The sequence below is a fragment of the Thalassophryne amazonica genome, chromosome 7 (assembly GCF_902500255.1).
Source record: "Thalassophryne amazonica chromosome 7, fThaAma1.1, whole genome shotgun sequence".
In the NCBI taxonomy this organism is placed as follows: domain Eukaryota; kingdom Metazoa; phylum Chordata; class Actinopteri; order Batrachoidiformes; family Batrachoididae; genus Thalassophryne; species Thalassophryne amazonica.
Window position 1 is genome coordinate 14540632 of NC_047109.1, and position 14880 is coordinate 14555511.

A 14880-nucleotide genomic window follows, 5' to 3' on the forward strand; every position below is an offset into this window, starting at 1 on the left:
GAGTGAGAAGATATTTACATAAAACATGAGTACGTGAAGATGATAAAAACATAGACTTAAACAGAGAAAGCTGTTGCATCTCAACATAAGTGTGAACCCGATCTATGTTTAGAGCCTGAAGTAGTGGAACATTTTTACAATATGACTTAACACCTAAAGCAGATTTAAGAAATTTTGCCTGGGTAACCTCGAGCTGATTCATTATGGTTTTACCCTTGTATATACACTCAAGACTGTATGTATAGACTACAGCTCTAAAACTAGAAAAATGTGTGTTTCACAATATTTCAAAAGTAGTATTTGCTCATACAGAAATGTTGAACTTCTGAAAGTATGTTCATTTGTGCCCTCAATACTTGGTTGGGACTATTTTTTTTTTTTTTTTTTTTTTTCTGCATCAGTGCAGTGTGGCATGGAGCTGATCAGCCTGAGAATCTGAGGTATTTTCTGTGTGGCCAAACAAGTACAGGTAGTAGTATTTTGGTCCTGTGGGCAGCTGCCAAGTCCTGCTGGAAAAGGAAATCAGCATCTCCATGAAGCTTGTCAGCACATAAAAGCATGAAGTGCTGTAAAATCTCCTGTTGGATGGCTGTGTACAAAATTTACTTTCATCTGAAAAGAAGACTTTGTACCACTGAGGAACAAAGTTCTTTTTCTTCATAGTCCAAGTAAGACACTTCTGACATTGTCTCTGGTTCAGAAGTGGCTTAACACTGAATGTAACACACACTTGTCCATTTCCTGGACACAAATGTGCGTGGTGGCTCTTGATGTTCTTGACTCCAGCTCCAGCCTCAGTCCACTCCATGTGAAGCTCACCCATGTTCTTCAGTCGGCTTTGTTTGGCAGCCTTCTCCAGGCTGCAGTCATCCCTGTTGCTTATTTGTCTTGTCCAACCACACTTTTCTCTTCCAGTCAACTTTTCATGGATGATCCAGCACTACGTGAATGGCCAGATCTTTCAGTACTGACCTTCTGTGGCCTCTCCTCCTTATGGAGTCTGTCTTCTGGACATCTGCCATGTTAGACATCTTCCCCATGATAGTGGTTGTGTAAACTAAACCAGAGTGACAGATTCATGGTATTTATACTGCAGAAATGGCAAGTTCCTAAAATGTCACATTTAACGTTCTCATATTTTGAGATCTGAGGACAGTCTGAGGACAGTTTTGGGATCTCAAAGCATTTGCTGTTCAGTTCAACTGCCACAAGATGGTGACATAAGTAATGAAATCAAAAGCGTAAATCACGGCTCTTTTGGTGCACCACGAGTTGGAATAACAATTAATCAGACCTATAGTGGTGATAGTTTGATTGAGAACCGTCGCTAGGGTTAGTTTAGGACTTTACATTCAGATTTAATCAAACCTGAGTTGTATAAAGTGGGATTTTCTTCACGACAGGCTCATTGATCTGGATCCTGTATGTTCTGTTTATGATGAGTCAAAATGTAATGATGAACGTCTACAGTATTAATCAGTCTGACTGTATTGTGTGCTTGTAGAATTGTGCGTTTGTGTGTCTTTGTTTGTTTGCTCAGTTTATCTTGTTTCTCACTTTTAGGATACATCGCTCCATGGAGTGGACGATTCTACTCCCTCTGGGATACTGGGTAAGTCATAACACTTGATTTAGCTTTTTTTTTTTAAATAATCCATATTAGGCCATTAATGATAATTAGATATATGGCACATAAAAATGTTGTATATTTAAGCTTTATTCTTTTTTTTGTCCTCTGGCTGATTTTAATTTGATAAGTTTTAGTTGAGCCAGCATTAGTCCTTTAGATCCTGTAGGTCTGTGGTTGAGTCTTATGTACCGGCTCAGGGCCCTGCTGACACTTGGGGTGCCGGCTTATTGTGTTTCTTTGGTGAATAAAAAGTTGACACTGCTTATTGTGGAATTATTTGCCTGCAGAAAGGAGTCTGGTTAGTTTGAAGTGTCTAAATTTAGATTTAAAAACTCCTTTTCCAGTATTTTTTTTGTCCTTAATAATTGATTTGTTTGAACGTGATGTGAAGTTTAATTCTGATGCTGAGTTGTTGTCTGCCTGCTTGTTTTTTCAGTTGTCCTGTAGATTATTTTTGCTTCTCTTTTAAAATGCTGGTACTTTGAAATACCTGCCTGCATGAAATGTATTGGTAAAGTTATGTTGTGTACAGAGAGAACATGACGCTTCATTTGAGGAAATTTTACAGCGTGGCTTTCTCTTTATTTTGAAGCTGACTTGCTCTAATTTTTCCACATGTTCATAAATTGACCAGGAGAAGCTGCAGCACAGTAAGTACACCTGCCGTGTTTGAGGTGCCAACAATCCTGATCCGGCTCTCAGCACATCATGAAACCTGATCCTGACTTCTCGGACGCTGCCAACCTGCAGCGTCTCCTCGAAAACCCGTCGCCGCTATCTTTTCAGGAAGCAGGTTAAACTGCAGTGCAGATATGATGGACTCGTCCTCCAGGAGCTGGACTCCAAACCTATAGACCAGGATTCCATTCTATATATTTGTCAATTATATGAAAAGTCAACTGGCCAGTTTCTCTCACATATTTCACCATACATGAGTGGCTCTTTGTCTGGGACTTCTGCACGTTTGTCAACTCTTCCTGCTCTAATCACAGCTTATTCAGGTGTTTACTCACTTTTGATCAGCTGAGTCCCCTTACTGAGTTATCTGTAGATGGAGCAGGAAGAGGTGGAGCTCAGAAGTACCGTTGCCCTATGTAATGTTACTTATTCTCCAAAGCACCGTATTGAAGCCAACATTTTTATGCGCCATGAGGCGGGGCATATAGCATCCGGGTTGTCCTTCTGTTTGTCCATCTGTCCGGCCGCAATTTGTTTGTCGCAACGTAGCTTGGCACCTATTACTCGCAAAAACTTAATATTTGGTGGGTACTTGTCTTGGAGGAGTACTTTGCATGGGTTCAAAGGCCAGTGGCCTTGACCTACTTTTCAAGGTCACCAATGGTCACAACTGTCAAATCCTTTCGCCGCAGTGTACCTCGGCATCCATTACTTGCAAAAACTTCATATTTGGTGGGTACATGCCTTGGAGGAGTACTTTGCATGGGTTCGAAGGCCGGTGACCTTGACCTACTTTTAAAAAATTACCAATAGTTGCATTTGTTCGAAGGCTACTAACTTTTTATGGTCACTGTTGGCCACATCCTCTAAATAAATATAATGTCAAGCTCCAATTTTTCCACTGTGTATCCCAGTTTACATCAAACACACGAGGTTTCAAACCAAATACCTACCCCACACATGTACATATTACTGCACTTTACGTGGAAAATAGTACTGTGCGCGGGGCATTTCATGACGAATGTCTCTAGTTGATCTTTAAATTTCCGGTTATTTTGTCCTCTGCAGCTACGCCAAGATCCACATCCCCATCATAGCCTCAGTGTCGGAGCACCAGCCCACCACCTGGGTCTCCTTCTTCTTCGACCTCCATATCCTGGTCTGCACCTTCCCAGCAGGTCTCTGGTTCTGCATCAAGAACATCAACGATGAACGTGTTTTTGGTGCGTAACACCAGTCAACGGTTGCTTCTGTGTGTTAGCTGTGGGTGGGCGGAGCCTCAGTGAAGTATGCGATTGACCAATGACTCACGCCATAAGCCCCTCCCACTGATCTTGTTTTTTTTTCCCAGTCTTACAGCGCATGTCTGGTCCACCTGCAGGCAGCCTGCAGAGGAAACATCACAGGAAGTTTTTAATTAGTTTCAGTGTATTTGTGATTCAGGGTTTAATCTGGATCCACATCTGCTGGATTCTTGACTCTTAGCAGAAGTAGTTTGTGTGTAACGTTCCTTGTATCTGTCTCTCTAGTGGCGCTGTATGCCATCAGCGCGGTGTACTTTGCTGGCGTGATGGTGCGTTTGATGCTGACACTGACGCCAGTGGTCTGCATGCTGTCGGCAGTGGCCTTCTCCAGCGTCTTCGAACACTACTTAGGAGACGACCTGAAGAGGCAGAGCCCGCCTACCGAGGACAGCAGTGACGAGGACGACAGGAGGAACTCTGGGAATCTGTATGACAAGGTCAGGAGTCAGCGCAGTGCATAAACAAAGAATATCTGTTCCTTACCAAGATGGTGGACTCGAGCGACCTTTGTCAAGATCGCCATAGTCTCCTGATTAAGCAGAAATATTTCATAAAATGGTAACATTGAGTTGAGAGTTTGATTTGTATCGACACTGTAACGTCTCATTTCTACAAAATTTATGCTGGTGATGAGTCTAGAATGGTGGCACTGAAGTGCACAGCAATATCTTTAAAAATGCTTTATTTCTGAATGCATCACCATTCTGAATCTGAAGGAATTACAAGCTAGAGTGGCTATGACTGGAGAGCCAACTTACAGTGCATCTGTAAAGTATTTACAGTGCTTCACTTTTTCCACTTTTTGTTGTGTTACAGCCTTATTCCAAAATGGAGTAAATTCATTTAAAACCTTTGAAATTTTGGCTGTTGTCAGAAGGAACCAGTAAAACTCTTCAGTTGCACAAACTCCCGCAGAGAGAGAGAGAGAAAAATCAGAAACATATGAGAAAAACAAAAAACTGCTCACAGACCTATTGTTTTTGAACGGGGCGTCTCGTAATAAGCGACTTTCTTCCATGTGGATCTTCTGTGATTCACTTTGCTGTGTAGGTGAATGACTGAAGAGCAACAGACTGGTCTTTCCCATCACGACCAGCTTGTTACTCCAGATTGTCGTGAATGTCTTAGTGAGTTTCCTCACTCACCTTCTGTGTTACACTTTCATTTGGGTTTTAAGGACAAAATTCTCAGTACGTTTATTGTCCTTTAGTCTGCCCTGTGATGATAGCGCTTGATAAACAGGGATCAGCTCTTGCTTGCCTCTACTGGTGGTTGGCTCTCACTGCGGTATTGTATCACTTCCTGTTCCGGAGCACAGCGGTGTTTTGCTGTATCTGTTAGCTGTTTAATCTGCGCAGTTAAATTGATCTAGTTACCTAGATAACGATTTGTTTCACAGTGTAATCTTCACGTGCCTTAACTAAAGCACTCCCTCTGCTGAATCACCTCTAAATTATTTACACATTATTCACTTTGTGTGTTTTTAGGAATCCGCTAGCTTAGCGCAGCTACTAGCTCTTAGCCGGTTTAGCATGGCAGCTTCTCCTGTCTCTCCTGCACTTTTCTGCTCTGGGTGTGAAATGTTTAGTTATTCCTCGGCCTCCTTTAGCAGTAATGGTACTTGTAATAAGTGTAGCTTATTCGTAGCTTTGGGGGCCAGGCTGGGCGAATTGGAGACTCGGCTCCGCACCGTGGAAAATTCTACAGCTAGCCAGGCCCCTGTAGTCGGTGCGGACCAAGGTAGCTTAGCCGCTGTTAGTTTCCCTCTGGCAGATCCCGAGCAGCCAGGAAAGCAGGCCGACTGGGTGACTGTGAGGAGGAAGCGTAGTTCTAAACAGAAGCCCCGTGTACACCGCCAACCCGTTCACATTTCTAACCGTTTTTCCCCACTCGACGACACACCCGCCGAGGATAAAACTCTGGTTATTGGCGACTCTGTTTTGAGAAATGTGAAGTTAGCGACACCAGCAACCATAGTCAGTTGTCTTCTGGGGGCCAGAGCAGGCGACATTGAAGGAAATTTGAAACTGCTGGCTAAGGCTAAGCGTAAATTTGGTAAGATTGAAATTCACGTCGGCAGTAATGACACCCGGTTACGCCAATCGGAGGTCACTAAAATTAACATTGAATCGGTGTGTAACTTTGCAAAAACAATGTCGGACTCTGTAGTTTTCTCTGGGCCCCTCCCCAATCGGACCAGGAGTGACATGTTTAGCCGCATGTTCTCCTTGAATTGCTGGCTGTCTGAGTGGTGTCCAAAAAATGAGGTGGGCTTCATAGGTAATTGGCAAAGCTTCTGGGGAAAACCTGGTCTTGTTAGGAGAGACGGCATCCATCCCACTTTGGATGGAGCAGCTCTCATTTCTAGAAATCTGGCCAATTTTCTTAAATCCTCCAAACCGTGACTATCCATGGTTGGGACCAGGAAGCAGGGTTGTAGTCTTACACACCTCTCTGCAGCTTCTCTCCCCCTGCCATCCCCTCATTACCCCATCCCCGTAGAGACGGTGCATGCTCCCAGACCACCAATAACCAGCAAAAATCTATTTAAGCATAAAAATTCAAAAAGAAAAAATAATATAGCACCTTCAACTGCACCACAGACTAAAACAGTTAAATGTGGTCTATTAAACATTAGGTCTCTCTCTTCTAAGTCCCTGTTAGTAAATGATATAATAATTGATCAACATATTGATTTATTCTGCCTTACAGAAACCTGGTTACAGCAGGATGAATATGTTAGTTTAAATGAGTCAACTCCCCCAAGTCACACTAACTGCCAGAACGCTCGTAGCACGGGCCGAGGCGGAGGATTAGCAGCAATCTTCCATTCCAGCTTATTAATTAATCAAAAACCCAGACAGAGCTTTAATTCATTTGAAAGCTTGACTCTTAGTCTTGTCCATCCAAATTGGAAGTCCCAAAAGCCAGTTTTATTTGTTATTATCTATCGTCCACCTGATCGTTACTGTGAGTTTCTCTGTGAATTTTCAGACCTTTTGTCTGACTTAGTGCTTAGCTCAGATAAGATCATTATAGTGGGAGATTTTAACATCCACACAGATGCTGAGAATGACAGCCTCAACACTGCATTTAATCTATTATTAGACTCAGTTGGCTTTGCTCAAAATGTAAATGAGTCCACCCACCACTTTAATCATATCTTAGATCTTGTTCTGACTTATGGTATGGAAATTGAAGACTTAACAGTATTCCCTGAAAACTCCCTTCTGTCTGATCATTTCAACATATACATTTACTCTGATGGACTACCCAGCAGTGGGGAATAAGTTTCATTACACTAGAAGTCTTTCAGAAAGCGCTGTAACTAGGTTTAAGGATATGATTCCTTCTTTATGTTCTCTAATGCCATATACCAACACAGTGCAGAGTAGCTACCTAAACTCTGTAAGTGAGATAGAGTGTCTCGTCAATAGTTTTACATCCTCATTGACGACAACCTTGGATGCTGTAGCTCCTCTGAAAAAGAGAGCTTTAAATCAGAAGTGCCTGACTCCGTGGTATAACTCACAAACTTGCAACTTAAAGCAGATAACCTGTAAGTTGGAGAGGAAATGGCGTCTCACTAATTTAGAAGATCTTCACTTAGCCTGGAAAAAGAGTCTGTTGCTCTATAAAAAAGCCCTCGGTAAAGCTAGGATATCTTTCTACTCATCACTAATTGAAGAAAATAAGAACAACCCCAGGTTTCTTTTCAGCACTGTAGCCAGGCTGACAAAGAGTCAGAGCTTTATTGAGCCGAGTATTCCTTTAACTTTAACTAGTAATGACTTCATGACTTTCTTTGCTAATACAATTTTAACTATTAGAGAAAAAAATTACTCATAACCATCCCAAAGACGTATCGTTATCTTTGGCTGCTTTCAGTGATGCCGGTATTTGGTTAGACTCTTTCTCTCAGATTGTTCTGTCTGAGTTATTTTCATTAGTTACTTCATCCAAACCATCAACATGTCTATTAGACCCCATTCCTACCAGGCTGCTCAAGGAAGCCCTACCATTATTTAATGCTTCGATCTTAAATATGATCAATCTATCTTTATTAGTTGGCTATGTACCACAGGCTTTTAAGGTGGCAGTAATTAAACCATTACTTAAAAAGCCATCACTTGACCCAGCTGTCTTAGCTAATTATAGGCCAATCTCCAACCTTCCTTTTCTCTCAAAAATTCTTGAAAGGGTAGTTGTAAAACAGCTAACTGATCATCTGCAGAGGAATGGTCTATTTGAAGAGTTTCAGTCAGGTTTTAGAATTCATCATAGTACAGAAACAGCATTAGTGAAGGTTATAAATGATCTTATGGCCTCAGACAGTGGACTCATCTCTGTGCTTGTTCTGTTAGACCTTAGTGCTGTTTTTGATACTGTTGACCATAAAATTTTATTAGAGATTAGAGCATGCCATAGGTATTAAAGGCACTGCGCTGCGGTGGTTTGAATCATATTTATCTAATAGATTACAATTTGTTCATGTAAATGTGGAATCTTCTTCACAGACTAAGGTTAATTATGGAGTTCCACAAGGTTCTGTGCTAGGACCAATTTTATTTTATTCACTTTATACATGCTTCCCTTAGGCAGTATTATTAGACGGCATTGCTTAAATTTTCATTGTTACGCAGATGATACCCAGCTTTATCTTTCCATGAAGCCAGAGGACACACACCAATTAGCTAAACTGCAGGATTGTCTTACAGACATAAAGACATGGATGACCGCTAATTTCCTGCTTTTAGACTCAGATAAAACTGAAGTTATTGTACTTGGCCCCACAAATCTTAGAAACATGGTGTCTAACCAGATCCTTACTCTGGATGGCATTACCCTGACCTCTAGTAATACTGTGAGAAATCTTGGAGTCATTTTTGATCAGGATATGTCATTCAAAGTGCATATTAAACAAATATGTAGGACTGCTTTTTTGCATTTACGCAATATCTCTAAAATTAGAAAGGTCTTGTCTCAGAGTGATGCTGAAAAACTAATTCATGCATTTATTTCATCTAGGCTGGACTATTGTAATTCATTATTATCAGGTTGTCCTAAAAGTTCCCTGAAAAGCCTTCAGTTAATTCAAAATGCTGCAGCTAGAGTACTAACGGGGACTAGAAGGAGAGAGCATATCTCACCCATATTGGCCTCTCCATTAGCTTCCTGTTAATTCTAGAATAGAATTTAAAATTCTTCTTCTTACTTATAAGGTTTTGAATAATCAGGTCCCATCTTATCTTAGGGACCTCATAGTACCATATCACCCCAATAGAGCGCTTCGCTCTCAGACTGCAGGCTTACTTGTAGTTCCTAGGGTTTGTAAGAGTAGAATGGGAGGCAGAGCCTTCAGCTTTCAGGCTCCTCTCCTGTGGAACCAGCTCCCAATTCAGATCAGGGAGACAGACACCCTCTCTACTTTTAAGATTAGGCTTAAAACTTTCCTTTTTGCTAAAGCTTATAGTTAGGGCTGGATCAGGTGACCCTGAACCATCCCTTAGTTATGCTGCTATAGACTTAGACTGCTGGGGGGTTCCCATGATGCACTGAGTGTTTCTTTCTCTTTTTGCTCTGTATGCACCACTCTGCATTTAATCATTAGTGATTGATCTCTGCTCCCCTCCACAGCATGTCTTTTTCCTGGTTCTCTCCCTCAGCCCCAACCAGTCCCAGCAGAATCAATCAATCAATTTTTTTTTTTTGTATAGCGCCAAATCACAACAAACAGTTGCCCCAAGGCGCTTTATATTGTAAGGCAAGGCCATACAATAATTATGTAAAAACCCAATGGTCAAAAAGACCCCCTGTGAGCAAGCACTTGGCTACAGTGACTGCCCCTCCCTGAGCCTGGTTCTGCTGGAGGTTTCTTCCTGTTAAAAGGGAGTTTTTCCTTCCCACTGTCGCCAAGTGCTTGCTCACAGGGGGTCGTTTTGACCGTTGGGGTTTATACGTAATTATTGTGTGGCCTTGCCTTACAATATAAAGCGCCTTGGGGCAACTGTTTGTTGTGATTTGGCGCTATATAAATAAAATTGATTGATTGATTGATAAACCTGATATGCTTTTATTTTGAAGAGGGTGATTTAATGATTTAATTTTGATCACGTTTTCAACATTATTTTTACTTTTTTTAACATTTACTTTTTACAGGCACAGACTCTGATTGGGGGCAAATGCAAATGCACTTTTTATTTTCCTTTTGATGCTTCTCTCGTGAATTACTGTGGTGAGAATAATTTCTTAGCACGTTAGCATCTGCTCTCCTGAAAGGCTATAAAACATGTGGAACACTATGGTCTGTCTCTGCAATAGCAGAAAATTAATGAGATCAGCTTCTCCAAAGAGTCGTATGCCTAAAATGATCAGAAAAATTGTCTCCTAATCCTTAAGCATGTTGTAAATGTTTAGAAAAGATCCTGTGTAAACAAAACGGTTGTAAAGACGACCTTCAGAGGGTTTTTATTCTTGATGAAACTCTTTCAGTCAGTGCGTGAACATCGGTGCAGTCTATGTTCTGGTGCTTTGGGCTGATAAAAGAACAAAACAAACAATAGATGAATGCTTTGTCTTTTAATCTGTTTAGTTTTGTAGTCTAGTTGCAGGTTTTTAATCTTTTTTTTTTTCCTGGACGTTTTTGAAATGTTTGAGAATTTTCTAATTCAGCTGATATTCTCAGATGTTTTATTTGTTTTGTTTTGTTTGTTTTTTTTGGTTTTTTTTATTCTGCAGTAGTTTAAAATCTGTTTAATATTTCTTGCTGCTGTTGGTCCAAGAGGCTGAATGTTTTGTGGCTGAAAAGTCTCAGGCTTGTACTCGTCCACACTCTGTACGGCTGGCGATCAAACCCGTGACACGGTCTGCTTTGATGTTTTTCTGCACACTCTGTTCAGATAAAGCAGCTGTGCCCATCCCTGTTCCTGGAGGGCCCCTATCCTGAGCCAGCCAATCAAGAGCTGGAAGACACCACTTTTAAAAATCAGGTGTGACTTGAGTAGGTAGATGTGGAAAATCTGCAGGCCCTGAGCTAGGAGAATACAAAATATGTTTTTAAAATATAGCAGGGGTCACCAACCCTGTTCCTGCAGGTTTTCCTCATCTACCTACTCAAGTCACACCTGATTTGTTTTTTTTAATTGGTGTCTTCCAGCTCTTGATTGTCTGAGCAGACCTGATAGTTAATTGCTTGGAAGTGGAACAGAGAGAGTTAGAAAACATGCAGGATAGGGGCCCTCCAGGAACAGGGTTAGGCACAGCTGAGATAAAGTCTCCTCTCTTCTGAATCTCGGCACCTGGCTGTGTTATTGTGATTCCACTAACAGTCGGCTCCCCCTGCAGGCTGGGAAGGTGCGTACACACGTGTCTGAGCAGGAGAAGGCGGAGGAGGGTCTGGGTCCAAACATCAAGTCCATAGTGACCATGCTGATGCTGATGCTCCTCATGATGTTCGCCGTCCACTGTACCTGGGTCACCAGCAACGCCTACTCCAGCCCCAGTGTGGTGCTCGCGTCGTACAACCACGATGGGTGGGGAGAAGAAGAAAAACTGACGACTGATCGTTCTCCAAAAGAAATAGACTTATAACCTTATTATTTTCACGCATTTTTCGTTTTGTTGTGCAGCTCACGGAACATTCTGGATGACTTCAGAGAGGCGTACTACTGGCTGAGGCAGAACACGGACGAACACGCCCGGGTGATGTCATGGTGGGACTACGGCTACCAGATAGCTGGCATGGCTAACCGCACCACGCTGGTCGATAACAACACGTGGAATAATAGTCACATAGCGCTGGTAACGTGACCTCAACAAACCAATCAGAAACAAGCTTTGAAAATAGGCTTTATGTTTAAAAGTCATTCTCCAGCTAACCAACATTTTTGTCTCTGTCTTCCTGCAGGTGGGCAAAGCCATGTCCTCCAATGAGACAGCGGCCTACGAGATCATGCAGTCCCTGGATGTGGACTACGTCCTCATAATCTTCGGCGGTGTGATTGGCTACTCGGGTGACGACATCAACAAGTTCCTGTGGATGGTTCGCATCGCAGAGGGCGAACACCCGAGAGACATCAGGGTGAGATGCTGCGGGCACACGCTTGGATGAGAAATGTGTGCGGGTGTGAAATATAATCTCACAGATGGACGTGTGTCTGTCTTTCTCAGGAAAGTGACTACTTCACGCCACAGGGCGAGTTTAGGGTGGATAAAGCCGGATCGCCGACACTCCTCAACTGCCTCATGTACAAAATGTCGTACTACCGCTTCGGCGAGATGCAGGTGAGTCACCAAAAACGTTTTGTCTGTTAGTGCGATTAAAGTCGAGCTGTGAACCAGTTTTCAATCTGATGATAAAAATCTGAATCTTAATTTGACTCTGCAACAAGAAAACGGGTCTGCACGATTAATCAACTCACACTCCTGTCAGTCTGCGATTTTATAATCGCTAAAATCTGTGTTGTGGGAAGATGATATGAAATGGTTTATTTACACAGCAGCACACTGACTCAGCTACGTAAATGTTAAACATGTAAAACTAATCCTGAACAAGACCTGGATTAGTGTGCCAAGAGTCAAGTCACATGAATCACATGAATGTTGTGGAGCACACGCCACGCCGGCACAGAGAATGCACCACGCCAATACCGCATTTTCTGAAGTATAAATTGTACCTGTTAAAGGCCTCCTGAAGAGGAAAAACTGTTATATTGTATAAAATGCACCTTTTTCTGCAACATCAGCTCATTATCAATTTTGCATTTTTGTGCATTATTGTTGTGTACTTCTCATTATTGCCATTTGTTCTTTTATTATTGGTGTTTATTTTGTTTAGTGCTTTGATTCCTGTGAAAGTCCTACATAAATAGTCACTATAATTATTATGAATAACATGATTTTTTGGTATATAAGGTGCACCTGAGTAAAAGTCGCAGGGCCTCTCAAACTAGTAAAAAACAACAACAACAAAAAATGAGAGCATAGAGTGCAAACCTCTGCCAACACTAGTTTCCAATTCCACAAATTTTTACCTTGAAAAAAATTTCAAGGTCAAAGTCCTGTTAGAAGTGGCTTTTCATAAGTGTAATACAAAATGTAGATCAAAAAGGCTTTTTAATATTAAAATCAAATATCTGCAAAATCTGCAATACGGCTGAGATGCGGATCAAACTATTCCTTGAGAGTGCCAGTTTGCACCTCATTGTCACAAATGAGTGATTGAGGCACTGTTGATTGAGATATAATGTAAAATGTACACCAAATGGGCTTTTCAATATTAAATTCAAATGCCCACAAAATCCACAATCCGGATCAGATCTGGGTCAAACTGTGTAAGGTGATAGTGAGTGCCAGTCTGCACCTCACGTTCAAATGGGAGAGTGATTGGAGCATGTTTGACTTAGATGTAATGTAAAATATACATTAAATGCGGTTTTCAATGTTAAATTTAAATGACCACAAAATTTGTCATCTGGATCAAACTTTCAGTCGATAAAGGATACCATCCTGCATAATAGGTCCATTTGGCTGCTCCTTTGTTTTCACTTGGGGTCACGACAGCAGAGCCAAGGTGACTTCCATATCTATTTGGCACAAATTTTTATGCCGGATGCCTTTCCACACACAACTCCACATTACATGGGGAAATGTGGCAGGGGTGGGGTTTGAACTGGGAACCTTCCAGACACACTTGGCCACTTCTCTGCTGCACTCTGCTGATACCAACCCATATAACACTCTCAAATATGGAAAAAATGTTATCTTTTTTGACAGATTTGTGAATTTTTGAAAATTTGTTCAATGTTAAAGGATAAGAATTTTTCCAATATTCACATTTTTTTCCTCACTTTGACCTTTGACCCATGACCTTGAAAATGTAATCAGTTCTTGCCTATGAGGATATGAATCCTCTAAAAATTGTGGGTTACAGGCTGTTCAAAGACAAGGGTGATGACATAACCTCCTCTAATTTTGTGTCTATCGTTCACTGTTGTTAGCTATTATCCCTAATTTCTCCAAAAATATTAGTCCTATCTACTTCCCCTTTTTGCATGGTTCATCCTTGAACCAAAATACATAAGCATACCAAACAGCAAATATCAGTTCTCCCCAGTGTTATCAGAATTTTGAACTTGTCTGTTTCTGTTCTCTTCTGTTCTGTTGGGTTCTGAATTACGAACTCTTAAATATTATGGTCCTGACTAGTAAAGAACAACTCTGTAAGTACAAAAAATACAATTTACTTTTGCATTCATGGAAAGATAGTCAGATCTGGGTTCTCAATGGACAGAGCTTGCAGGAACTCCATCCGAAAAAGGGCGCAGAACACAGTTTACAGTCATGTTTTTATAGCCAAATTAATTTTGAATGAATGAATGAGTTTATTCAGCACACATTATGCATCAAAACTCAGAACATTAAACTGCAATCCTGTTTGAACAGCACAATATCTATTTTCCAATGAGAGAGAAATTCTTACCATGTTTAACATCCTGATGGCACAAGATGCCATTTCCTTTTCCCTGTTCTTTTATCTTTCGGATGTGTTCACGAAGATATTCATTGCTGACTTTAAATTCAAGCCAGCGCCAATTCCAGATTCTTGATTCTGTTATCCAACTTTTTGACAGTTTTTCTCACTGCTGTCTCTCTGTACGAAGTCCCTCCGTGATACAGACATACAACAAAATTCTTTTAAAAACTAGATAGTAAATGATGGGGAAAAAAATGTGAAGAAAGAGCGCACCGATAAAATGTTAAGGGAAAAAAGATTCATACCGTACAGCCCGGACTTATGTACATGTGATTTCTTAGTTTTGTTTTTTGTTGTTGTTGTTTGTTTGTTTTTAATAAACTTGCAAAAAAAAAATTTTTTTTTTTCATGTTTTCATTATGGGGTGTTGAGTCGAATTTAAGGTAGAAAAGTTATTTCCTCCATTTTGGAATAAGGCTGTAACTTAACAAAATGTGGGAAAGTGAAGCACTGTGAATACTTTCTGAATGCACTGTATAAAATAGTTTTTGACTTCAATTTTTGGTGTTTTCTGTTGTAGTTGGATTTTCGGACACCACCGGGTTTTGACCGGACGCGTAACGCTGAGATTGGCAACAAGGACATCAAGCTGAAGTACCTGGAGGAAGCGTTTACATCAGAGCACTGGCTGGTCCGGATTTACAAGGTCAAAAAGCTGGAGAACAGGGACTGCGTGGAGCACAAGCTGAGAAACACCAACTCCACGAAACAGAAGTACACCTCCAAAAAGGTAT

At 41.2% G+C, this 14880-nt stretch overlaps 1 protein-coding gene across 1 annotated transcript in view; it reads left to right on the forward strand.

The window, feature by feature from the left end:
• The window catches only part of LOC117513646 (dolichyl-diphosphooligosaccharide--protein glycosyltransferase subunit STT3B-like), a 123395-nt gene that overhangs the window by 107729 nt on the left and 786 nt on the right, over window positions 1-14880 (forward strand). The window contains exons 8-15 of the mRNA XM_034173878.1: window positions 1564-1612; window positions 3377-3531; window positions 3838-4049; window positions 10957-11144; window positions 11241-11412; window positions 11519-11692; window positions 11782-11895; window positions 14667-14876. Of these exons, the coding sequence (XP_034029769.1) occupies window positions 1564-1612; window positions 3377-3531; window positions 3838-4049; window positions 10957-11144; window positions 11241-11412; window positions 11519-11692; window positions 11782-11895; window positions 14667-14876 (1274 nt within the window). The remainder of the gene's footprint in view (window positions 1-1563; window positions 1613-3376; window positions 3532-3837; window positions 4050-10956; window positions 11145-11240; window positions 11413-11518; window positions 11693-11781; window positions 11896-14666; window positions 14877-14880) is intronic.